Source organism: Anser anser (genome assembly GCF_964211835.1).
Source record: "Anser anser genome assembly, contig: HAP1_SCAFFOLD_652, whole genome shotgun sequence".
Lineage (NCBI taxonomy): Eukaryota > Metazoa > Chordata > Aves > Anseriformes > Anatidae > Anser > Anser anser.
Genome location: NW_028153789.1, coordinates 1 through 24,015, shown reverse-complemented (window position 1 = coordinate 24,015; position 24,015 = coordinate 1). Strand labels below are relative to the sequence as shown.

Here is a 24,015-nt window from a genome sequence, read left to right as displayed (position 1 = left end):
TCATGATCAATTGAGGCTTAATTGGGGTTAATTGAGGCTTACTTAGTTAAGGCTTCATTAACACCTAATTAACGCTTAATTAGCACCCAGCTGATGGTTTCCTTGCATGAGCCCAGCAGGAGGGGAACCTGTAACGGAGAGAAAAAACAATTAATGCTAATTAACACCAATTAACACTAAACAACATTAATTCATTACTAATTACCCCTAATTACAAACTTAGCGCTAATTGCTCTGGGCACTAATTGCACCCTTACTGACTCCCGCGGTGACCCCCGGGTAATTAAGGCGGGGCCGGAAGCTCATTAATATGTTAATTAGGGGCCCCTTGGTGGCTGCTGGGGGAGGAGGGGTGGCCCAGGCCCCGCCCACTGCCACCAGGCCCCGCCCACTGCCACCAGGCCCCGCCCATCGTCCACAGGCCCCGCCCACCACGCCCAAGCCCCGCCCACCCCACCCAGGCTGTGCCCATGCCCCGCCCACAAAGTCCAAGGCCCCGCCCCCGGCTCTCCTGGCCCCGCCCACAGCTCCGTAGGCCACGCCCCCATCCCGGTCCCGCCTAAACCTTAACCCCGCCCACCCAGTTCCTGGCCCCGCCCCCGCGCAGGCCCCGCCCCCACAGGCCCCGCCCCTTCCCCAACCCCCCCCGCCCCGCCCCGCCCCGCCTGCCCCCGCTGAGTGGTCTTATGCTAATGACATGCTAATGAGCCCCGCGGGTGGGGGGGGGGCTCCGTTGCCGTTACCATGGAACGCCGCCCCGGGCCCTGCCGCCCGCCCGCCGCCACCTTCCGCTTCCGTGTCCGGGAACCACATCCGGTCACGTGCCCACCTCATTTCCGACCACGCCCCCTCCCCTTCGGTCCCCTGATTGGCGGTGCCGGTCACGTGGGCCAGCGCCGGTCACGTGGCGCCGAGCGGGGGAGCGGTGCGGAGATGGGGGGGCCGGAGGGAAACAAGGGGGGGGCGGGGGGGTTCCGGGGGGGGGGAGGGGATTTGGGGGGTCTGGGGGGGGGGGAGGGGGAATTGGGGGGTCCGGGGGGGGCCCCGGGGGGGGGGGGGAGGGGAAATGGGGGGGCCTGGGGGGCTCCGGGGGGGGGTCTCAGCCCCGGGGGGGCGGTTTTGGGGGGGCTTCGTGGGGGGAGGGGGGGGGCCTTTGTTCGGGGGGGGGGGCGGCCATATTGGGGGGGGTCCATTTTGGGGGTCTTTATTGGAGGGGGGGCTCAGGTTATGGGGGGGGGGGCAGAAATATGGGGGTCCTCAGCCTATGGGGGGGGCATTTTGGGGGGTCCCTATCTCTGGGGGGGGGCCCACTTTAGGGGGGGGTCCCAACTGTATTGGGGGGGCTCTATTTTGGGGGTCCCTCTCCCGGGGGGGGGGTCCTCACATTATGGGGGGGGGCAAAAATATTGGGGGGGCTCCATTTTGGGGGTGGTCACCCCATGGGGGGGGCATTTTGGGGGTCCCTATCCCGGGGGGGGTCCTCACCCTGTGGGGGGGGGGGCAGAAATAATTGGGGGGCTCCATTTTGGGGTCCTCACCCTATGGGGGGGCATTTTGGGGGTCCCTATCCCGGGGGGGGGCCCACTTTATGGGGGGGGTCCCGGCTGTATGGGGGGCCCCATTTTGGGGGTCCCCCTCGTTATGGGGGGGCCCCACTCTTTGGGGGGGTCTCACCCATGTTGGGGGGCTCCCGGCTGGGGGGGGTCTTTGCCCCCACGGGGGGGGCCCTCAACTTTCGGGGGGCTCCATTTTGGGGGGTCCCTCCCCCCTTTATGGCCCCGTGCGCCCCGGGGGTGCTGACCCCCTTTTTGGGGCACCCCCTGTGACCCCCCCCTTTTTGGGGTGCCCCCTGTGACCCCCCTTTTTGGGGTGCCCCCACAACCACCCCTTTTTGGGGTGCCCCCTGTAACCCTTCCTTTTTGGGGTGCCCCCCGTGACCCCCCCTTTTTGGGGTGCCCCCCGTGACCCCCCCTTTTTGGGGTGCCCCCGGTGACCCCATTGTTTTTGGGGTGCCCCCTGTAACCCTTCCTTTTTGGGGTGCCCCCTGTGACCCCCCCTTTTTGGGATGTCCCCCGTGACCCCCCCTTTTTGGGGTGCCCCCCGTGACCACCTGTTTTTAGGGCGCCCCCTGTGACCCCCTTTTTGGGGTGACCCCTGGTGACCCCCTTTTTGGGGTGCCCCCATGACCCCATTGTTTTTGGGGTGCCCCCGGTGACCCCCCCTTTTTGGGGTGCCCCCCGTGACCATCCATTTTCGGGGTGCCCCCCGGTGACCCCCCCTTTTTGGGGTGACCCCCCCCGGTTTTGGGGTGACCCCATTGTTTTTGGGGTGCTCCCTGTGACCCTTCCTTTCTGGGGTGACCCCCCCTGGTTTTGGGGTGCCCCCCAGTGACCCCCCTTTTTGGGGTGACCCCAGTGTTTTTTGGATGTCCCTGGTGACCCCCCCCTTTTTGGGATGACCCCCCCTGGTTTTGGGGTGCCCCCCAGTGACCCCCCTTTTGGGGTGACCCCCCTGTTTTTGGGATGCCCCCACTGGCCCCATTCTTTTTGGGGTGCCCCCCGATGACCCCCCCTTTTTGGGGTGACCCCATTGTTTTTGGGGTGCTCCCGGTGACCCCCCTGTTTTTGGGATGCCCCCAGCGACCCCATTTTTTTGGGGTGCCCCTGATTACCCCCCCTTTTTGGGGTGCCCCCTGTGACCCCCTCTTTTTGGGGTGACCCCCCCTTTTGGGGTGCCCCCGGTGACCCCAATGGTTTTGGGGTGCCCCCCCCGTTGCCCCCCCAGATGTGGCGCTGGGCCCTGGCGCTGGCGCTGGCGCTGGCGGCGGAGCCGGGCCCCGAGGCGCGGCGCCGGGTGCAGATCGGGGTGCGGCGGCGCCCGGAGGGCTGCGGGGTGCGCTCCCGGCGCGGGGACCTGCTGCACATGCACTACACGGTACTGGGCCATACTGGTTTGTACTGGTCTGTACTGGTTTGTACTGGGAGGGGCTGGGGAGGGGCAGGGGGATCCTTTATATGTGTATTGTATGGGATTGGGAGGGACTGGGGGGGACTGGGAGGGATTGGGAGGGTTATGGGGATCTGCTGCACATGCACTACACGGTACTGGGTCATACTGGTTTGTACTGGTTTGTACTGGTTTGTACTGGGAGGGGCGGGGGGACCCGTTATATGTGTATTGTATGGGATTGGGAGGGACTGGGGGGGACTGGGAGGGATTGGGAGGGTTATGGGGATCTGCTGCACATGCACTACACGGTACTGGGTCATACTGGTTTGTACTGGTTTGTACTGGTTTGTACTGGGAGGGGCGGGGGGACCCGTTATATGTGTATTGTATGGGATTGGGAGGGACTGGGGACGGGGAGGGACTGGAAGGGACTGGGAGGGTCGTGGGGAGCTGCTGCACATGCACTATGCGGTACTGGTTCATACTGGTTTGTACTGGGAGGGGCTGGGAGGGGCTGGGAGCGGTGTGGAGACCCGTTATATGTGTACTGTATGGGACTGGGGGAGACTGGGGCGGGATTGGGAGGGACTGGGAGGGTTATGGGGACCTGTTGCACATGCACTACGCGGTACTGGGTCATACTGGTTTGTACTGGTTTGTACTGGTTTGTACTGGGAGGCGCTGGGAGGGGCGGGGGGACTCCTTATATGTGTATTGTATGGGATTGGGAGGGACTGGGAGGGACTGGGGGGACTGGGAGGGAGTGGGAGGGTTATGGGGACCTGCTGCACATGCACTACACGGTACTGGGTTATACTGGTTTGTACTGGTTTGTACTGGGAGGGGCGGGGGGACCCGTTATATGTGTATTGTATGGGATTGGGAGGGACTGGGGGACGGGGGGGGACTGGGAGGGACTGGGAGGGGTGTGGGGACCTGTTATACATGTACTGTATGGGACTGGGAGGGACTGGTTTATACTGGGAGGGACTGGGAGGGCTGGGGGGACCCGTTATGTGTGTACTGTATGGGATTGGGAGAGATGGGAGGAGCTGGGAGGAGTATGGGGACCTGTTATGTGTGTACTGGTCCGTACGGGTCTGTAGTGGTTCGTGCTGGTTCTTACTGATCCGTACTGGTTTGTACTGGTCCAAACTGGTTTGTACTGGTTTCAGGACTGCAATTTTTCCTGGGGTCAACACTTTGTACTGGTTTGTAGGGCGGTTCTGTCACTGTTTATGGGTTTGTAGGGGCTCGTACCGGCTGGTGATGGCCCATATGGGTCTATACTGGTTCGTACTGGTCTGTACTGGTTTGTACTGGTTCATACTGGTTTCTACTGGTTTCAGAACTGCAATTTATCCTGGGAGCAGCACCTTACGGGGGGGGGGGGGGGTTTGTCACTGTTTATGGGTTTGTAGGGGCTTGTACAGGCTGGGGATGACCTGTACTGGTTCTTACTGGTTTGTACTGGTTCTTACTGGTCTGTACTGGTTTCTACTGGTCCATACTGGTTTCTACTGCTTTCAGAACTGCAATTTATCCTGGGAGCAGCACCTTACGGGGGGGTTTGTCGCTGTTTATGGGTTTGCAGGGGCTCGTACCGGCTGGTGATGGCCCATATGGGTCTATACTGGTCCGTACTGGTCCTTACTGGTCCTTACTGGTCCGTACTGGTGGCAGGGCCGCCTGGAGGACGGCTCCCAGTTCGACAGCAGCCTGAGCCGGGGGCAGCCGTTCGTCTTCTCGCTGGGCACCGGGCAGGTCATCAAGGGCTGGGACCAGGGGCTGCTGGGGTAGGGCCGGGCCTGGGGGGGGGCTGGGGGGGGGGGGCAAAGTTGGGGACCCCCCCCCCCAAAAAAAAACCTGCCCCCCCCCCCTTCTCCCCCCCCCCCCCAGGATGTGCGAAGGGGAGAAGAGGAAGCTGGTCATCCCCCCGGAGCTGGGTGAGGGGGGGGCAAAATAAAATGGGGGGGGCAAAATAAAATGGGGGGGTCTGAGATGGGGGGCAGAAATAAAATGGGGGGGGCAGAAATAAAATGGGGGGGTCTGAGATGGGAAAGGGGGAGCCGGGGGGGGGGGGCAAAATAAAATGGGGGGTCTGAGATGGGGGGGAGGGATCCTGGGATGGGGGGGGCAGAAATGAAATGGGGGGGTCTGAAATGGGGGGAAGCCTGAATGGGGGGGGCAAAAATGGGGGGGACGCTGGCATGGGGGGGGGGCAAAAATTAAATTGGGGGGGTCTGAAATGGGGAAGGGGGAGCCTGGGGGGGGGGGGGGGCAAAAATTAAATGGGGGGGGTCTGAAATGGGGGGGGGTAATGGGGGGGACCCTGGGATGGGGGGGGGGCAAAATTAAATGGGGGGGGGGGTCTGAAATGGGGGGGCAAAAATGGGGGGGGGAGTGTGGGGGGACCCTGGGATGGGGGGGGGGACAAAAAATAAAATGGGGGGGAATAAAATTGGGGGGGGGGGGGGTCTGAATTGGGGGAGGGGAGGGGGGGAACCCTGAAATGGGGGGGGGTCAAAAATAAAATTGGGGGGGGATCTGAAATGGGGGGGGACCCTGAAATGGGGGGGCAAAAATAACATGGGGGGGGGGACCCTGAAGTGGGGGGGGGGCTCCTGAAATGGGAGGGGGGGGCTCCAAAAAGGGGGGGAGGGCAAAAACGGGGGGGCCCTGAAATGGGGGGGTTCTGAAATGGGGGGGTCTCCTAAAAGGGTGGGGGGGGGCAATTGGGGGTCCCCAAAAATGGTGGGGGGGGGGCAAATGGGGGGGTCCCCAAATTGGGGGTGCTCTTAAAATGGGGGGGGAATGGTGGAATCCAAAAAATGGGGGGGGGGGCAAAATGGGGGGACCCCGATTGGGGGGGGGTGAAATTTGGGGTGAAAACCTAAAAATTTGAGGGTTTTGGGGTGGGACCCCAATACTGCCCCCCCCCCGCCCCCCGACACTGCCCCCCCCCCCCAGGTTACGGTGACCGCGGGCCCCCCCAAAAATCCCAGGTGAGTCCCAGTCTCCTGGGGGAGGGTTTTGGGGTGAAAAAGGGGGAATTTGGGGCTGGGGGAGGGGGTTGGGGGGAAAAAAAGGGGGATTTTGGGGCGGTTTGGGGGATTAAAGGGGGGTTTGGGGGTTCGGGGTGGGGGTAGGGTGAAAAGGGGGTTGGGGGTCCTGGGTGCTTTTTTTTGGGGTAAAAAGCGGAGATTTGGGGTTCTGGAGGGGGGTTGGGGTGAAAAGAGGAGGATTTGGGGGTTCAGGGGTGGATTTTAGGTGAAAACAAGAGGGTTTGGGGGTTCAGGGGTGGTTTTAGGGGTTAGGGTTTGGTTTTGGGGTGAAAAAAGGAGAATCGGGGGGTTTACGATTGGATTTTGGGGTGAAAACTGGAGGATTTGGGGTTTAGGGTGGATTTTAGGGTGAAAGGAAAAGGATTTGGGGGTTTGGGGTGGATTTTAGGGTTTGGTTTTGGGGTGGAAAAGAGAATTGGGGGGCTTACGATTGGATTTTGGGGTGGAAAACTGGAGGATCTGGGGGTTTAGGGTTGGATTTTGGGGGTGAAAAGGAGAATTTGGGGAGTTTGGGGTTGGATTTTGGCTGAAAAAGGGGTTTGGGGGGCTCAGAGGTAGGTTTTGGGGTGAAAAGAGCAGGATTTGGGGGTTTAGGTGAGATTTTGGGGAAAAAGAGAAGGATTTGGGGGTTCAGGGTTGGGTTTTGGGGTGAAAAGAGGAGGGTCTGGGGGTTCAGGGTTGGATTTTGGGGTGAAGGAGGATTTGGGGGTAAAAAGCAGGATTTGGGATTTAGGGCTGGATTTTGGGATGAAGAATGGGGATTAGGGGTTTCAGGGGTGGATTTTGGGGTGAAAAAGGGATTTGGGGAGTTCAGGGGTGGATTTTGGGGTTAAAAATGAGGGTCTGGGGGTTTAGGGTTGGATTTTGGGGTAAAAAGGGGGATTTGAGATTTAGGGCTGGATTTGGGGGTGAAGAATGGGATTTAAGGCTGGGTTTTAGGTTGAAAAAAGGATTTGGGCATTCAGGGCTGGATTTTTGGGGTGAAAAGAGCGGGATTTGGGGATTCACAGCTGGATTTTGGGGAGAAAATGGGAATTTGTGGTTTAGGGCTGGGTTTGGGGATTGAAAAGGGGGATTTGGGGGGTTCAGGGCTAGATTTTTTAGGTGAACGGGGGGGTTGGGGAGTTTGGGGTGATTTTGGGGGTGAAAAGGGGGATTTGGAGAGTTCAGAGTTAGAAAAATGGGGATTTAGGTGTTTGCGGGGTGGATTTTGGGGTGAAAAGAGGCTAATTTGGGATCCCGACACCCTTTCCGCAGGGGGGGCCGTGCTCATCTTCGAGGTGGAGCTGCTGAAGATCGAGCGGCGCCCGGAGCTATAGGGGGGGCCCCCAAAAGTGGGGGTCCCCCCTAAAAAAGGCGGGGGGGTCCCCAAATCATGGGGTCCCCCCCCCTTAAAGCTGGGGTGTCAAATTTGGGGGGGAGGGCTGGGGGGGGATTTGGGGCAATAAACGGGCGAATTGGAACCTGCTGTGATTGTTGGTTTTTTTTTGGGGGGGGGGGGGGGCATGGGGGTCCCCAGGGGTTTGGGGTCCCCAGGGATTTTGGAGGGGGGAGGGGGGGGCAAACACCACACGCCCCGAAATGTCAAAACGCCGTTTATTAAATCCATATAAAAACAACCCCAAAAAGTCACGGAAGAATTGAAAAAAACTAGAAAAGCACCCCAAAAAATGTGCCCCCCCCCGGCCCCTGCCCCGGGTCCAGGGGACCCCAAAACACCCCCTGGAGCCCCCCCCCCCAAACCCCAAAATCGTGTTCATGGGGGGGGGGGGAGGCAGATTGAGGGGGGGGGCTGTGATTATCGCTGCAGGGGGACCCTGAAATTGGGGTCCCACGTTTTGGGGTCGGCCCCCCCAAAAACCGATGGGTGACCCCCCCCCAAAAATTGAGGGGTGACCCCCCCACCCCCAAAAAAAAATTGATGGGGGGGGGAGGGGGGGTCACTTCTTTGGGGGGTGTTGAGCTTCTGCATCCCCCGGATCTTGTCCAGCAGGTCACAGACGAACGCCTGCGGGGAGAAAGGGTTAATGGGTGGGGGGGACCCCAAAACCGAAGGGGGGGGGCCCAAAAAGGGACCCAGAACTTGGGGTGCCCCCCCCATCCCCCCCCCCCACTTACCTCTGTGGGCTTGTAACAGTCAACCAGGATTTCCTATAAAAAACAGAAAATTGGGGTTTAAGGGGGGGGGTTTGGGCCCCCCCAAATTGGGGACCCCAAAAGTGAAGGGGGCCCCCAAAATCGGGCAGATTCACCCCAAAATATTGAGGGGCGAGCCCCCTTTTTGGGGCAACCCCCATTTCCTGCTCAAGTTCGGGGGCATCCCAAGGGTTTCGGGGGCACCCCCAAATTTGTGACCCCCCCCCCCCCAGGATTTCAGAACCCCCCAAAATTAGAGGGGGGCCCCCAAAATTTGAGGGAAAATCCCCCCCCCCCCCCCAATCACCTCCTTTTTCCCCTGCCAAGCTTTGGGGAGAAAAAAGCAGGATTTGTGTATTCTGCATCATTTTGGGGACCCCCCCCGAATTATTGGGGCACCCCCTGAGCTGTGGGGGGACCCCAAAAACTCGGGGGGGGGGGCCTAAAATTGGGGGGTCCCCTAAAATTGGGGGAGCACCCCCCGTATTACTTGCTCCCTGTGATTCCAGGGGGAGTTTGGGGGGTTCCCTGAGATATGGGGGGGCCCCCCCCGGTTTTGGCCCCCCCCCCAGGGGTTTTGGGCCCCCCTGGGTTTTGGGGCCCCCCCTGGGGTTTTGGGGTACCTGCACGCGGGCGCTGCGGGCGCCGTCGCTCTCCATCTCCAGCAGCTCGTCCACGTCGATCTCCAGCTCCGGGATCTCCTCCTCCTGGGGGGGGGGGGGGACACAAAAAAAAAGGGGGGGGGGCAAAAATAAATATGGGGGGCAATAAAAGGGGCCCCGATAAAAAGGAGGCAAATAGAAACTGTAAAGGGGGGGGGGACAATAATGGGGGGGGTCCCAATAAAGGGGGACAAAAATAAATATAAAGGGGGGGGCAATAAAAGGGGGGGCTCCCAATAAAATGGGGGGGGCAAAGTCAAATATAAAGGGGCCCATATAAAAAGGGGGAGCCCAATAAAAAAGGGGGGGTCCAATAAAAAAGGGGGCAAATATGAAATGTAAATAAAAGGGGGGCAAAATAAATATAAAGGGGGGGGCTCCCAATAAAATGGGGGGGGGCAATGTAAAATATAAAGGGGTCCGAATAAAAAGGGGGGGTCCGAATAAAAAGGGGGGACAAATATGAAATTTAAAGGGGGGGGGGGGCAATAAAAGTGGGGGCAAATAAAAAACTGTAAAGGGGGGGCCCCAATAAAAGGGGGCAAAAATAAATATAAAGGGGGTGGCAATAAAAGGGGGGGGCTCCCAATAAAATGGGGGGGGCAATGTAAAATATAAAGGGGCCCCCAATGAAAAGGGGGGGCAATAAAAAGGGGGGGAGGCTGATAAAAATATAAAGGGGGGGACCCAGTAAAAGGGGGGGGCAATTGTAAAATATAAAAGGGCTCCGATAAAAAGGGGGGGGCAATAAAAAAGAGGGGGGGGGCAATAAAAGGGGGGGGCAATAAAAAGGGGGGGGGCTGATAAAAAATATAAAGGGGGGGACCCCAGTAAAAGGGGGGGGCAATTGTAAAATATAAAAGGGCTCAGATAAAAAGGGGGGGGGCAATAAAAGGGGGGGGCAATAAAAAAGAGGGGGGGGGGGGATTGAAACCACCCTGGGGGGGGGGGGGGCCTTGAAGCCAGGGGACCCTGGCCCACAGGGGGGGGCCTTGGAAGAGGGGGGGCCCAGGGGGCGGGGCCTAAGGGAGTGGGCGGGGCCTAAGGGAGTGGGCGGGGCCTAAGGGAGTACTGGGATGGGGGCGGGGCCTAACAGGATTGGGCAAGGGTGGGTAATCAGGCTCAAGGGGGCGGGGCCTAAGGAAGTGGGTGGAGCCTAAAGGGGCCAATGGGACAGGGGGTGTGGCCTAAAGGGGGTACCAGGATGGGGGCGGGGCCTAAGAGGTTACTGGGATGGGGGCGGGGCCTAAGGGAGTGGGCGGGGCCTAAGGGAGTGGGCGGGGCCTAAGGGAGTGGGCGGGGCCTAAGGGAGTGGGCGGGGCCTAAGGGAGTGGGCGGGGCCTAAGGGAGTACTGGGATGGGGCGGGGCCTAACAGGATTGGGCAAGGGTGGGTAATCAGGCTTAAGGGGGCGGGGCCTAAGGAAGTGGGTGGAGCCTAAAGGGGCCAATGGGATAGGGGGTGTGGCCTAAAGGGGGTACCAGGATGGGGGCGGGGCCTAAGGGGGTCATCAGGAGGGGGCGGGGCTTAAGGGGGTCACTGGGATTGGGGGCGGGGCCTGAGGGGGTTACCAGGAGGAGTGGGTGGGGTCTAAGAGAGTGGGCGGGGCTTGGGAGGGTCACCTGGCCTAAGGGGGAGGAGCTTAAGAGGATTACTCTTAATCCTCTTAGATTAAGAGTAATTAAGAGAGTGGGCGGGGCCTAAGGTGGTACTGCGCTGGGGGCGGGGCCTAAGAGGGTGGGCGGGGCCTAAGGGGTTACTGGGCCTTGGGGGCAGGGCCTCAAGGGGATACCAGGCCCTGGTGGGCGGGGCTTAATGGGCTACTGGGTGCAGTGGGTGTGGCCTAAGAGGCAGGGCGGGGCCTAAGTGGTTGCCGACCCGGGTGGGCGGGGCCGAAGGGGTCACTGAGCTGGGGGGGCCTTGGGGGGATACAGGGACCAAGGGGCGGGCTTCAGGGGGTGGGCGGGGCCTAATGGAATTGCTGAGCCAGGGGGCGGGGCATAGAGAGTGGGTGGGGCTTCAGAGGCCTCTGGGCCTGAGGGGGCGTGGCCTAAGGGGTTACCAGATGGGGGCGTGGCCTGGAGAGTGGGCGGGGCCTAAGAGGGGTTACCAGGACTAGGACTAGGGGGGCAGGGCTTTGGGGATACTGGGGGCAGAGGGCGGAGCCTGGGGGGGGTCAAAGGGCACGGGGGCGGGCCTGAGGGGTTACCGGCCTGGGGGTGGGGCCCGAAAAGTGGGCGGGGTCTAAGAGGGGCGTGGCCTTGGGGATACAGGGGTGGGGTCTAAGGGGTAACCAGAGAGGGGGGCGTGGTCTGGAGAGTGGGCAGGGGCTAAGAGGGGTACCGGGGCTAGGGGGCGGGGCTTTGGGGATACCAGGCCCGGGAGGCGGGCCTGGGGGGTCAGCGGGCACGGGGGCGGGACCTAAGACGACACCGGGCCGGGGGGCGGTGCCTGGGGATTACCGGGGCAAGGGGGCGTGGCCTGGGGGATACCGGGCGGGGGGGGGCGGGGCCTAAGGGGGCGCGGCGCCGGTACCCGGCAGTCGTAGAGCGCCGTGAGCTGCGCCAGGATCCACTCCTCGAGGTGCAGCCGCTTGCGGAGCTCCCGCCGGTCGTAGCGCACCGTCACCTTCCCCTGCCGCCTCCCCGCCGCCTCCTCCGCCGCCTCCGGCCCGGCCGCGAAACAACGCGGGGCCCGGCCCCGCCGCTCGGCCCCGGCCCCGGTCCGGCGGCGGCCGCCGCGGGGGCTCGGGGGGCCCGGGCCGCCGCACGGCGCCGCCATGCCCAGCCCAGCCCAGCCGGCGCCGGACCGGAACCGGAACCGGCCGCGCCGGAAGCGGAAATGACCTCACCGACCCCCACCACCCCCGCCCGCCGGTGGGCCTAAGCGGCGGCCGCCGCCGCCGCCGCGCGCTCCTTTGTGCCGCCGAGAGGCGCCGGGCCACGCCCCCTTAAAGCGGCCACGCGGGCGGTGGGGCCCGGCGCTTAAAGCGGCCACGCGGCGGCGCGGGGCCACGCCCCGGTCCGCCAGGCCACGCCCCCTCAGCGAGACCACGCCCCCGCGGACTAATTCCATTCGGCGAGACCACGCCTCCAATAAGACCACGCCCCCAATGAGACCGCGCCCCTTATTGACCACGCCCCCTCCTTGAAACCACGCCCCCTCCTTGAGACCACGCCCCCTCCCCGAGTCCTAACTCGCCCTGCGAGGCCACGCCCCCTCCCCGAGACCACGCCCCTCCGCCCACAAACCACGCCCCCTCCCTCCCAGCCCCGCGCGCGCGCCCGCCGCTCCCAGTCCCCGCCCCCTCCCCCCCCGTCGCCACCCAATCACGGAGCAGCGCGGCCCCTTGGCCCCGCCCCCTCGCCCGGTTTGGCCCCGCCCCCCGGCCCGGCCCGGCCGCAGCCATGGCGGCGCCGCGCCCGGCCCCGGCCCCGGCCCCGCTCCCGTTGGAGCCGCCGCGGGTGCCCCCGATGCTGGTGGGGGGCAGCAAATTCATCCGGTGGGACGAGGTGAGGCCCCCGGGACCCCCCAGGGACCCCCCCGAGATCCCTCCGGGACCCCCGGGAACACCCCGAGACCCCCCGGGACCCCCCCGGGACCCCCGGGACCTCCCCGGGACCCCCCCGGGACCCCCCCGGGGACCCCCTCGAGACCCCCGAGACCCCCGGAACCCCCCTGGGACTCCCCCAAGACCCCCCAGGGACACCCCTGGAACCCCCGCGGGACCCCCGGGACACCCTCGGGACCCCCCCGGGATCCCCCCGGGACCCCCCCGGGATCCCCCCGGGACACCCCCGAGATCCCTGGGACCCCCCCGAGAACCCCCCGAGACTCCCGGGACCCCCCCGGGATCCCCTCGAGACCCCCAAGACCTCCCCGGGACCCCCCCGAGACTCCCGGGACCCCCCCCCCCGGAGCCCCCCGAGCCCCGCGGGGGGTCCTCAGGGATGCTGAAAAAGCGAGAAATGGCCCCAAAATCGGCCCCAAATCCCCCCCCCCGAACGCTCAGGGGAGGAACAGAGCCCCAAAAGCCCAAGTCCTGCCCCAAAAGCCTCAGATCGCCCCCAAAACCTGCCCCCGAACCCCCATATTCCGTCCCCAAAGCCCCAAATCCCACCCCAAAAGCCCAAAACTACCCCCCGAAAAAAATCAAATCACCCCAAAACCCTGCCCCCAAAACCCCAAATCCTGCCCCAAAAGCCCTAAACCACCCCAAAACCACCCCAGGACCCCCAAATCCTGCCCCAAAAGCCCTAAATCCTGTCCCAAAACCCCCAAATCCTGCCCCCCAAACCCCCAAACGACCCCAAAAACCAGACCCCTATAATCCACCCCAAAACCACCCCCTAAAAACCCCAACCGCCCCAAAAACACATCCCCAAACCACCCCAGAAATCCCCAAATCTCACCCCAAAACCCCAAATCCTGCCCCAAAATCTCCCAAAGCCACCCCAAACCACCCCAAATCCTGCCCCAAACCCCCCATATCCCACCCCAAAGCCCCCCAAAAAAGCCACCCCAAAACCCCCGAACCGCCTCAAAATCCTCCAAAACGTCCCCAAAACCTTTGAAACTGCCCCCAAAGCTGTCCCAAAACTCCCTAATTCACCCCAAAACGCCTCTCCCAGACCCCCTAAGTCATCCCAAAACCTGCCCTGAAAACCCCAATTTGTGCCTACCCCACCCCAAACCCTCCAAGTCGTCCCAAAACCCACCCCAAAAGCCCCAAATCTGCCCCAAACCCCCCGAGATGCCCCAAATCACCCAAATCCTCCAGCTCAGCCCCAAATCACCTCAAAACCCCTCAAAAACCCCTAAATCACCCCAAAACACACCCATATCCCTCCAAAGCACTCCAAAACCCCCGAATCACCCCAAACCCATTCAGAAAACCCCAAATCACCCCAAAACGCACCCCAAAACCTGCCGAGACCCCAAACTTCCGTCCAAAGCTCCGTATTTTCCCCGTATCGCCCCTAAATCACCCCAAAGCCCCAAATAATCCCCAAATCCCCCCAGACCTCCTCCAGAACCCCCAAACCCCCCAAATCCCCCATTTCAGGCCCCAAACTTACCCCGCACACCCCCCGAAATCACCCCAAAACCTTCAAAATGCCCCAAACCGCCCCAAAGCCGCCTCCAGCAGCACCCCAAAAAACCCCAAACCGCCCCCAAACCCCCCCAGATCCGCAGGGAAGCTTCAGAACAGCCGGATTGCCTCAAAACCCTAAAATCCACCCCAAAATCACCACGGGGAGCATTCTGGGCTCCCTAACCCCCCCCCAAAAAACACCCCCAAATCCCAAATCTCCCCGATTTTCCCCCAAACCATCCCAAATCCACCTGAACCGCCCCAAAATTAGCCCCATTTTTTTTTTTGTCCTCCCAATCTACCCCGAAGCCCCACAAGTCCCCCAAATCCTATAAAATGCCCCCAAAACCTCACAAAACGTCCCCAAAAGCCCCCCCAACCCCCCCAGGACCCCGCAGGGCCCCCCAGTACCACACCCCCACCCCATTACCCCCCCCCTCCAAATTTTGGGGCACCCCCCCCGCCTTGACCCCATTTCCACACGTACAAACCCCATCCCCATTTTGGGGACAAAAATCGGGATTTTCACTCCTCCGGGGCGATGCCCCCCTGGGGGACCCCCCCCTAAATCCCGCAGCGCCCCCAAAATCGCCTCGTTTTGCCCCAATTTCGGCATTGCGGAATGAGGGGGGTGGGGTGACCCAGATCCCTTTGATTTTGGGGGGGGGGCGTTTTATGGGGTCGGGGACGTTTTATGGGGTCGGGGGCGCGCGGCCCCCTCCTGACCCCCCCCAGCTTAAGGGGTTCCCCCATTCCCCCCCCCCGGCCCTTTTGGGGTGCCCCTTGGACGCCGCCCCCCCCTTTTTCCACGGGGGGGGGGGGGGAATTATTTTATGGGGGGGCAAAGTCCGTGCGGAAGGGCTGCCCCCCCCTAAAAGCCCCACCCCACAGTTTGGGGGGGCCCTGGGGGGGCTCCCTGCGGGATTTCAGGGGTGCCGGGGGGGGGATCCTGACGGTTTTGGGGTCCCTGGGGGGGGTTTGGGGTGGTTTTGGGGTCGTTTGGGGCTCCTGGTGGGGGGGGGTGGGGTGTTTTGGGGTGTTTCGGGGTCTTTTGGGGCCCCTTGCATGGTTTTGGGGTCATTTAGGGCTCCCTGGGCGGTTTTGGGGTGGTCGGGGGTCATTTGGGGTCCCCGTCATGGTTTTGGGGTCTTTTGTGGCTTCCTGCGTGTTTTTTGGGATCATTTAGGGCTCCCTGGATGGTTTTGGGGTGTTTTTGAGGTCATTTGGGGCTCCCTTTAGGGTTTTGGGGTCTTTTAGGGCTTCCTGCTTGGTTTTGGGGTCTTTCAAGGATTCCCTCATGGATTTTGGGGTCATTTAGGGCTCCCTGGATGGTTTTGGGGTGCTCTTGGGTGGTTTTGGGGTCTTCTGGGGCTTGCTGCGTGGTTTTTGGGGTCGTTTAGGGTTCCCTGGATGGTTTTAGGGTGTTCTTGGATGTTTTCGGGGTCTTTTGGGGTCCCCTTCGTGGTTTTGGGGTCTTTTGGAGATTCCTGCGTGGTTTTGGGGTCTTTTAGGATTTCTTGCATGGTTTTGGGGTCGTTTGGGGCTCCTTGCATGGTTTTGGGGTGTTCTTGGGTGGTTTTGGGATCATTTGGGGTCCCCTTCAGGGTTTTGGGGTCTTTTGGGGCTTCCTGTATGGTTTTTGGGGTCATTTACGACTCCCTGGATGGCTTTGGGGTGTCCTGGGTGTTTTGGGGTCATTTGGACTCCCTGCATGGTTTTGGGATCTTTTGGGGCTCCCTGCATGGTTTTGGGGTGCTCTTGGGTGATTTGGGGTCCCCTTCGTGGTTTTGGGGTCATTTGGAGCTTCCTGAATGGTTTGGGGGGGGTCTTGTGGGGTTTCCTGCAGGTTTTTGGGGTGCCCCTGCGTGGTTTTGGGGCCAAACCCGGTGGTTTTGGGGTCCCTGTGGCATCCCTGAGTGATTTTGGGGTCCCCCTATGGGGTTTTGGGGTTCCCCTGGGGCTCCCTGCCTGGTTTTGGGGCCAAACCCGGTGCTTTTGGGGACCCCTGCGGGGTTTTGGGGTTCTCTGTACGATTTTTAGGGATGCTGCTTTTGGGCCCCCCCCAGCAGCTTTTGGGGGGCCGAGGGGGGGATTTTGGGGGCGGGGGATTGGGGGGAGCGGGGGGGGATGGATTTTGGGGTCCCCCTGACCCCGAGCCCCCCCCCAGGACCCCCCGACCCGCACCCTGGTGACGCTGCGGGTCGACGCCGACGGCTTCTACCTCTACTGGAACGGCCCCAGCATGGTGAGGACCCCCCCCCCCCCCAAAAAAAAAAAGGGGGGGGGCACCCCAAAACCTCGACCCCCCCAGCACCCCCCCAACCTGCTCCCCCTGCCCTGACCCCAAAATCCGCCCCCCCCCAGAACCCCAAAATCCTTCAGAACCCCCCCCGGAAAACCCTGCTGGGGTCCCCAAAATCCCCCCCCAATTCCTCTGCCCCCCCCCGAGCCCCCCCACCCCAAAATCCCCCCCCGAACCCCAAAATCCTTCAGATCCCCCCGAAAACCCTCTTGGGGTCCCCAAAATCCCCCCCGTTCTGCCCCCCCCCGTTCTGCCCCCCCCCTTCTGCCCCCCCTTTCTGCCCCCCCTTTTTGCCCCCCCCCCCCGGAACCCCGCTCCTTATCTCCCGGCCCCGGCACCGGATGGGACGGGGGGGGGGGGACACGGGGAAGGGGGGGGCACGGGGGGGGGGACCTTTCCCACGCCCCTCCCCCCCTCCAGGAAGTGCCCCCCCCGCCCCTCCCCCATGGCGGAAGCGGCCGGAGGCTGGGAGCCAGCGGGGGGGGGGGGGGGGGGGGGCACTGGGATACTGGGATGTAATGGGGGGGGCACTGGGAGTTAATGGGGGGGGCACTGGGATACTGGGAATTAATGAGGGGGGCACTGGATGTAATGGGGGGGACACTGGGAGGTAATGGGGGGGGCACTGGGATACTGGGAATTAATGGGGGGGCACTGGGAGCTAATGGGGGGGGCACTGGGAGGTAATGGGGGGGCACTGGGACACTGGGATGTAATGGGGGGGGCACTGGAGTTAATGGGGGGGCACTGGGATACTGGGAATTAATGGGGGGGCACTGGGATGTAATGGGGGGCACTGGGATACTGGGATGTAATGGGGGGGGCACTGGGAGGTAATGGGGGGGGCACTGGGAGCCAGTTGGGGGGGGCACTGGGATACTGGGAATTAATGGGGGGGGCACTGGGAGCCAGTTGGGGGGGGCACTGGGATACTGGGAATTAATGGCGGGGGCACTGGGAGGTAATGGGGGGGCACTGGGAGACAGTGGAGGGGGGCACTGGGATACTGGGAATTAATGGGGGGGCACTGGGAGGTAATGGGGGGTACTGGGAGGTAATGGGGGGACACTGGGATACTGGTAGGTAGTGGGGGGCAGTGGAAGCCAATTGGGGGAGTACTGGGATACTGGGAAGTAATGGGGGGGCACTGGAGGTAATGGGGGGGCACTGGGATACTGGGATGTAATGGGGGGGTACTGGGAGCTAATGGGGGGGGCACTGGGAGCTACTGGGGGGCACTGGGATCTCTGGGGGGGTGCTGACGGGTGCCCCCCCCCAGGAGGTGGAGGTGCTGGACGTCTGCGCCATCCGCGACACCCGCACCGGGCGCTACGCGCGGGTCCCCAAGGTGAGGGGGGTCCTACGTAAACACGGGGGGCCCTACAAAAACATTGGGGGGCCCTACGTAAACATGGGGGGTCCTACGTAAACATTGGGGGTCCTGCGTAAACATTGGGGGGGCCCTATGTAAACATTGGGGTCCTACATAAACATTGGGGGTCCTACGTAAACATTGGGGGTCCTGCGTAAACATTGGGGTCCTACATAAACATTGGGGGGTCCCTACGTAAACATGGGGGGCCCTATGTAAATATTGGGGTCCTACATAAACATTGGGGGGCCCTACGTAAACATGGGGGCCCTATGTAAACATTGGGGTTCTACATAAATATTGGGGTCCTACGTAAACATTGGGGGGGCCTGTGTAAACATTGGGGGCCCTACGTAAACATGGGGGACCCTACGTAAACACTGGGGGGTCCTACGTAAACATTATGGGTACTACGTAAATATTGGGGGTCCTACGTCAACACAGAGGGGCTTACCTAAACATTGGGGGGCCCTACATAAACATGGGGGGGGCTCTATGTAAACGTGGGTGGACCCTACGTAAATATCGGGGACCCTGTGTAAACATGGGGGGCCCTCCATAAAGACCCCATTTTGGGGGGCGCCTCCCCATTTTGGGGTCCTGGCTCCCATTTTGGGGTCTTTTCTCCCCATTTTGGGGTCTTTTCTCCTCTTTTGGGGACCCAGCTCCCATTTTGGGGTCTTTTCTCCCCATTTTTGGGTGGTTTTTCCCCATTTTTAGGGTATTTCTCCCCCACTTTGGGGTATTTTCTCCCTGCTCTGGGGCTTTTTCTCCCCATTTTGGGGTATTTTCTTCTCATTTTGGGGTCCCAGCTCCCCGTTTGGAGTCTTTTTTCCACGTTTTTGGGGCGTTTTCTCCCCCTTTTGGGGCATTTTCTCCCAATTTGGGGTATTTTCTCCCCATTTTGGGGTCCCGGCTCCCCATTTTTGGGTATTCCCAGCTCCCCATTTTGGGACATTTTCTCCCCATTTTGGGGTGTTTTTTACCCATTTTTTGTTATTTGCTCCCCATTTGGGGTGTTTTCCCCCCATTTTGCAGTCCCAGCTCCCCATTTTGGGGTGTTTTCTCCCCATTTTGGGATCCCAGCTCCCCATTTTGGGTATTTCCTCCCCATTTGGGGTTTTTCCTCCCTGTTTTCGGGTCAGAGTTCCCCATTTTGGGTGTTGGGTGCCCCATTTTGGGGTATTTTGTCCCCATTTTGGCATGTTCTCTCTTCATTTTTTGATATTTTCTCCCCCTTTTGGGGTCGTTTTCTCCCCATTTTGGGGCATTTTCTCCCCATTTTGGGGCATTTTCTCCCCATTTTGGGGACATTTTCTCTTTATTTCTGGGGCGTTTTCTCCAAATTTTGGGGCGTTTTCTCCCCATTTTGGGGCATTTTCTCCCCATTTTGGGGACGTTTCCCTTTATTTCTGGGGCGTTTTCTCCAAATTTTGGGGCGTTTTCTCTTTATTTTGGGGGCGTTTTCTCCCCATTTTGGGGGCGTTTTCTCCAAATTTTGGGTCATTTTCTCCAAATTTTGGCTATTTCCTCCCCGTTTTGGCTATTTTCTCGAAATTTTGGGGCATTTTCTCCAAATTTTGGCTATTTCCTCCCAGTTTTGGGCTATTTTCTCGAAATTTTGGGTCATTTTCTCCAAATTTTGGCTATTTCTCCCGTTTTGGGCTATTTCCTCCAAATTTTGGGTCATTTTCTCCAAATTTTGGCTATTTCCTCCCCGTTTTGGGCTATTTTCTCCCAATTTTGGGTCATTTCCTCCCAATTTTGGCTATTTCCTCCCTGTTTTGTGCTATTTCCTCCCTATTTGGGGTGTTACCCCCCCCCCTTTGGGTCACGGCGGGTGCTGTTGCTCCGGCCGGGCGCCCATGGGTGCTGTGCTCAGGACCCGCGGGCGCGGGAGGCGCTGGGTTTCGGGGAGCCCGGGGGGCACCCGGGGGGGCGCCTGCTGACGGTGGTGCACGGCCCCGACATGGTCAACGTCGCCTTCCTCAACTTCGTGGCCGTGCAGGACGACGTCGCCCAGGTGGGGGGCACCCATGGGTGCTGGGGGGGGGGGGGGGGCGGGGGGGGTCCGGGGGGCCTGGGGTGAGGTGTGTGGGGGGTCTCTGGGGGGTTTGGGGGGCTTTGGGAGGGTGTTTTGGGGGGGTCTGGGGAGCTTTGGGAAGATTTTGGGGTCGGGGGGGTCTCTGGGGGGCTTTGGGGGAGATTTGGGGGGTCTGGGGGGGTCTTTGAGGAGATTTTGGGGGTCTCGGGGGGGCTTTGGGGAGGTTTGGGGGAGATTTGGGGGGTCTGGGGGGGGTCTTTGGGGAGATTTTGGGGGTCTGGGGGGGTCTCGGGGGGGCTTTGGGGAGGTTTGGGGGGTTCTCAGGGGGGGCTTGGGGGGTTTTGGGAGGCTGTTTGGGGGGTTGGGGGATCTGGGGGGGGCTTTGGGGAGATTTTGGGGGTCTGGGGGGGTCTCGGGGGGGCTTTGGGGAGGTCTCTGGGGGGGTTGGGGGGCTGTGGGAGGCTGTTTGGGGGGATTTGGGGATATTTTGTGGTGGGGGGGCGTCTGGGGGGTCTCTAGGGGCGTCTTTGGGGAGATCTGGGGGGGTCTTTGGGGTCTTGGCAGAGATTTGGAGGGGTTTGGGGGGTCTCTGGGGGGGTTTGGGGGGCTTTGGAGAAGATTTAGGGGATTTGGGGGGGTCTCTGGGGGGTTTGGGGGGGTTGGGGGATCTGCGGGGGTCTTGGGGGGATTTGGGGGGGGGTTGGGGGGTCTGGGGGGGTCCTGGGGGGCAGATTTGGGGTCTGGGGGCCTTGGGGGAGTTACGGGTGGATTCGGGGGGGTCCTGGGCTGATTTATTTGGGGGGGGGGGGTCCCAGGGTTGATATATTTGGGGGGGGGTCCCGGGGCTGATTTATTTGGGGGGGGGGGTCCTGGGCTGATTTATCTGGGGGGGGGGGGGGTCCTGGGGTGATTTATTTTGGGGGGGTCCCGGGGCTGATTTATTTGGGGGGGGGGTCCTGGGGTGGTTTATTTTGGGGGGGGTCCTGGGGTGATTTATTTTGGGGAGGGTCCTGGGCTGATGTTTTGGGGGGGGTCCCGGGCTGATTTATTTTGGGGGTCCCGGGGCTGATTTATTTTTGGGGGGGGGCTCCCCGGGGCTGACCCGTTTTGGGGGGCGCCCCCCAGGTGTGGGCGGAGGAGCTGTTCAAGCTGGCCAACAACATCCTGGCGCGCAACGCCTCCCGCAACACCTTCCTCAGCAAGGCGTGCGTACCCCGAAACGCGGGGGGCCCCCAAATCCCCCCCGACCCCCCCCAAATCCCCCCCCGACCCCCCTAAATCCCCCCTGACCCCACCAAATCCTCCCTGACCCCCCCATACCCCCCAAATCCCCCCCTGCCGCCCCCAAATCCCTCCCGTTGCCCCGAATCCCCCCCCTGCACCCCACATCCCCCCCCTGCACCCCAAAATCCCACCCTTGAACCCCCCAAATCCCCCCCCAAATCCCCCCCCAAATCCCCTGGACCCCCCCCCCAACCCCACCACACCCCCCAAATCCCCTCCTGCACCCCAAAATCCCACCCTGAACCCCCAAATTTCCCCCCCAAACCCTCCTGGCCCCCCCCAGCCCCCCCCAACCCTTCCCAAATCTCCCCCCGCACCCCAAATCCCGCCGTGAACCCCAAAATCCCCCCCAAAACGCCCTGCCCCCCCCAGGATCCTCCTTGCACCCCCAAATCTGCCCCAAATCCCCCCCCCGGCCCCCCAGACCCCCCTCAACCCCCCCCGCACCCCCAAATCCCCCCTGCACCCCCAAATCCTTTCTATTGCCCCCCCAGAACCCCAAATCCCCCCAAATCCTCCCCAAACCCCCAAATCCTCCCCAAACCCCCAAATCCTCCCCCCCAAACCCTCCTGACCCCCCCCAAATCCCCCCAAACCCCAAAATTCCCCCCTGAACCCCCAAATTTCCCCCCAAATCCCCCCCCGAACCTCGTGCCCCCCCCAATTTGGGGTGCCCCCCCCCAATTTGGGGTGTCCCCCCCCCGCAGGCACAGGAAGCTGACGCTGCAGCTGAACCAGGACGGGCGCATCCCCGTGAAAAAGTGAGAGCCCCCCCCCCAAAAAATTTGGGGGACCCCCCCTCAAATTTGGGGACCCCCCCCTAAAATCGCATCTCTAACCCGCCCCCCAACTGTTGAACCCCCCCCAAATTGTTTAACCCCCCCCGAAATTCCCCCCCCCCCCCCCAATTTGCATCGATCCTCTCGAGGCCACCCCAAAATTTGCCCCCCCCCCGAGCGCCCCCCAAATTTTTGGGGACCCCCCCCACGTTTTTGGGGTCCCCTGGAACGAGGGGGGGGGCTCACCCCTTTGTGGGGCTTTTAGGGACCCCCCCTTCCTTTCAGGCCCCCCCCCCCAAATGTTGGCGGTCCCCCCCAAATTTTGACCCCCCAATTTTGGGGTCCCCCCAAATTTGGGGCGCCCTCCTTAAAAACCCTCAACCTGCCGCTCCCCCAAATTTGGGGACCCCTTTTGGGGGGGTTCCCCTAAGATTCTGTGCCCCCCCCCCAAAATGTGGGTCCCCCCCAAGTGTCGGGGCCCCCCCAAATATCGGGGCCCCCCCAAATGTGCCCCCCCCACCCAAATTTTGGGGCTCCCTTATTCTCAACCCTCACCCCAAATTTGGGACCTCTTTTGGGGGGGTTCCCCTAATATTTCGCCCCCCCCCCCAAATGTGGGGTCCCCCCCAAGTGTCTGGGGCCCCCCAAATGTTGGGGTGCCCCCCCCAAATTTCGGGGTGCCCCCCCCCAGCATCCTGAAGATGTTCTCGGCTGACAAGAAGCGCGTGGAGACGGCGCTGGAGTCCTGCGGGCTCAGCTCCAACCGGGTACGGCCCCCCCCAAAAAATTTTGGGGTCCCCCCCCAAACCTTTAGGGTCCCCCCTCCAACCTTCGGGGTCCCCCCCAACCCTCGGAGTCCCCCCCCAAAACCTTCGGGGTCCCCCAAACCATTTGGGGCCCCCCAAAAAACCTTTGGGGTCTCCCAACCCCCCCCCCAAAGCCTTTGGTCTCCCCCCAAAATTTTGGGGTCCCCCAAGCCTTCTGTGCCCCCCCCCCCGAAACTTTGCCCCCCCCCCCCCAAACCTTTGGGGTCCCCCAAAAGACCCCTAAAACCCTAAAGCGGGGTCCCCCCCACCTCAGCCCCCCCCAATCCATCCCCCCCCCCAGTTTTTCCCCTCCCTGGGTTCCCCCCCCAAACCCTTGGTGCCCCCCCAAAATCTTTGGGGTCCCCCAAAAAACCTCTGCAGCCCCCCCCCCCCAGAATTTCCCCCCCCAAGGCCTTTGGGGTCCTTCCCAAAACCTTTGGGGTCCCCCAGTCCCCCCCCAAACCTTTGGGGTCCCCCAAAAAACCTTTGGGGTCCCCCAGTCCCCCCCCTCAAATTTTTGGGGTCCCCCAAAAAATCTTTGCTGCCCTCCCCCCAAAAAAAACCTTTGGGGCCCCCCAAACCTTTGGGGTCCCCCAAAACCTTTTGGGATCCCCTCCAAAAAAACCTTATGGCCTTCCCCAAAACCTTTGGGGTCTCCACAAACTTTTGGGGTCCCCCCAAACCTTCAGTGCCCCCCCCCCCAAAAAAAAATTTTGGGGTCCCCCCGAACTTTTGGGGACCCCCAAAACCCCCCTCCCCTTTTCCCCCACCTCCCCCGACCCCATTAATTTCGGGGACCCCACAGCTTTTTGGGGAGGTTCTGGGGGGCGCGGTTAGGACCGGGGGGGGGTGGAATTTTTTTGGGGGGCCCCCCCTAATTTTCGGGGTGCCCCCAGGCGGACGCGATCCCCCCGAGCAGTTCCCCCTGGAGACCTTCACCCACTTCCTGACCAAGCTCTGCGTGCGCCCCGACATCGACAAGATCCTGCTGGAGATGTGGGCACCCCAAAAGGCTTTTGGGGTTTTTTGGGGGGTTTTGGGGAGTCCCTGGGGGTTTGGGGGGGGGTTGGGGGTCTCGGGGTGCCCCCCGCACCCCCGTTTTGGCCATGGGGTGCCCCCCAAAACTCGCTGTGGTTTGGGCGGTGCTCTGGGGTCTTCGTAGGTTTTGGGGTGCTCTGTTGGGTCCTGTGGGGTTTTTGGGGTCCCCTTTTCAATTGGGAGTTTTTGGAGGGGTTTTGGGGTGCCCGTGGGGGTTTTGGGGTACCCCTGAGACCCCAGTTTTGGCCATGGGGGGCCCCCAAAACTGGTCGTGGTCCCCTATGTGTTGGGTGATGCTATGGGGTCGTTGTGGGTTTTGGGTGCTCTGTTGGGTCTTGTGGGGTTTTTGGGGTCCCCTTTTGGGCTGGGGGTCTTGTGGGGTTTTTGGGGGACCCCCTGGGGTTTTGGGGTTCCCTGGGGGTCTTGGGGTGCCCCCCACATCCCGATTTTGGCCATGGGGCGCCCCCAAAACTTGCTGAGGTTT

At 61.7% G+C, this 24,015-nt stretch overlaps 3 protein-coding genes across 3 annotated transcripts; 2 read left to right on the top strand and 1 right to left on the bottom strand.

Annotated features, from left to right (window-relative positions):
• The first annotated feature begins 729 nt into the window (after positions 1-729).
• Positions 730-7,477, top strand: FKBP2 (FKBP prolyl isomerase 2). The gene is given in 7 exon segments (XM_083853730.1): positions 730-936; positions 2,788-2,934; positions 4,633-4,745; positions 4,849-4,895; positions 5,920-5,934; positions 5,937-5,954; positions 7,272-7,477. Coding segments are annotated over 7 exon segments (594 nt in total). The 5' UTR covers positions 730-744; the 3' UTR covers positions 7,334-7,477.
• A 116-nt stretch (positions 7,478-7,593) lies between these two features.
• On the bottom strand, positions 7,594-11,607 carry LOC310891457 (protein phosphatase 1 regulatory subunit 14B-like). Its single transcript, XM_083853728.1, is given in 6 exon segments — positions 7,594-8,022; positions 8,133-8,165; positions 8,774-8,857; positions 11,347-11,498; positions 11,501-11,556; positions 11,558-11,607. Coding segments are annotated over 6 exon segments (570 nt in total). The 5' UTR covers positions 11,593-11,607; the 3' UTR covers positions 7,594-7,812.
• A 584-nt stretch (positions 11,608-12,191) lies between these two features.
• LOC310891458 (1-phosphatidylinositol 4,5-bisphosphate phosphodiesterase beta-3-like) lies at positions 12,192-23,541 on the top strand. The gene is made up of 8 exons (XM_083853729.1): positions 12,192-12,323; positions 16,074-16,151; positions 17,488-17,556; positions 19,463-19,603; positions 20,750-20,829; positions 21,616-21,669; positions 22,379-22,454; positions 23,390-23,541. The coding sequence occupies exons 1-8, from the start codon at positions 12,219-12,221 to the stop codon at positions 23,441-23,443; spliced, it is 657 nt and encodes a 218-aa protein (XP_083709855.1). The 5' UTR covers positions 12,192-12,218; the 3' UTR covers positions 23,444-23,541.
• The last annotated feature ends 474 nt before the right edge of the window (positions 23,542-24,015 follow it).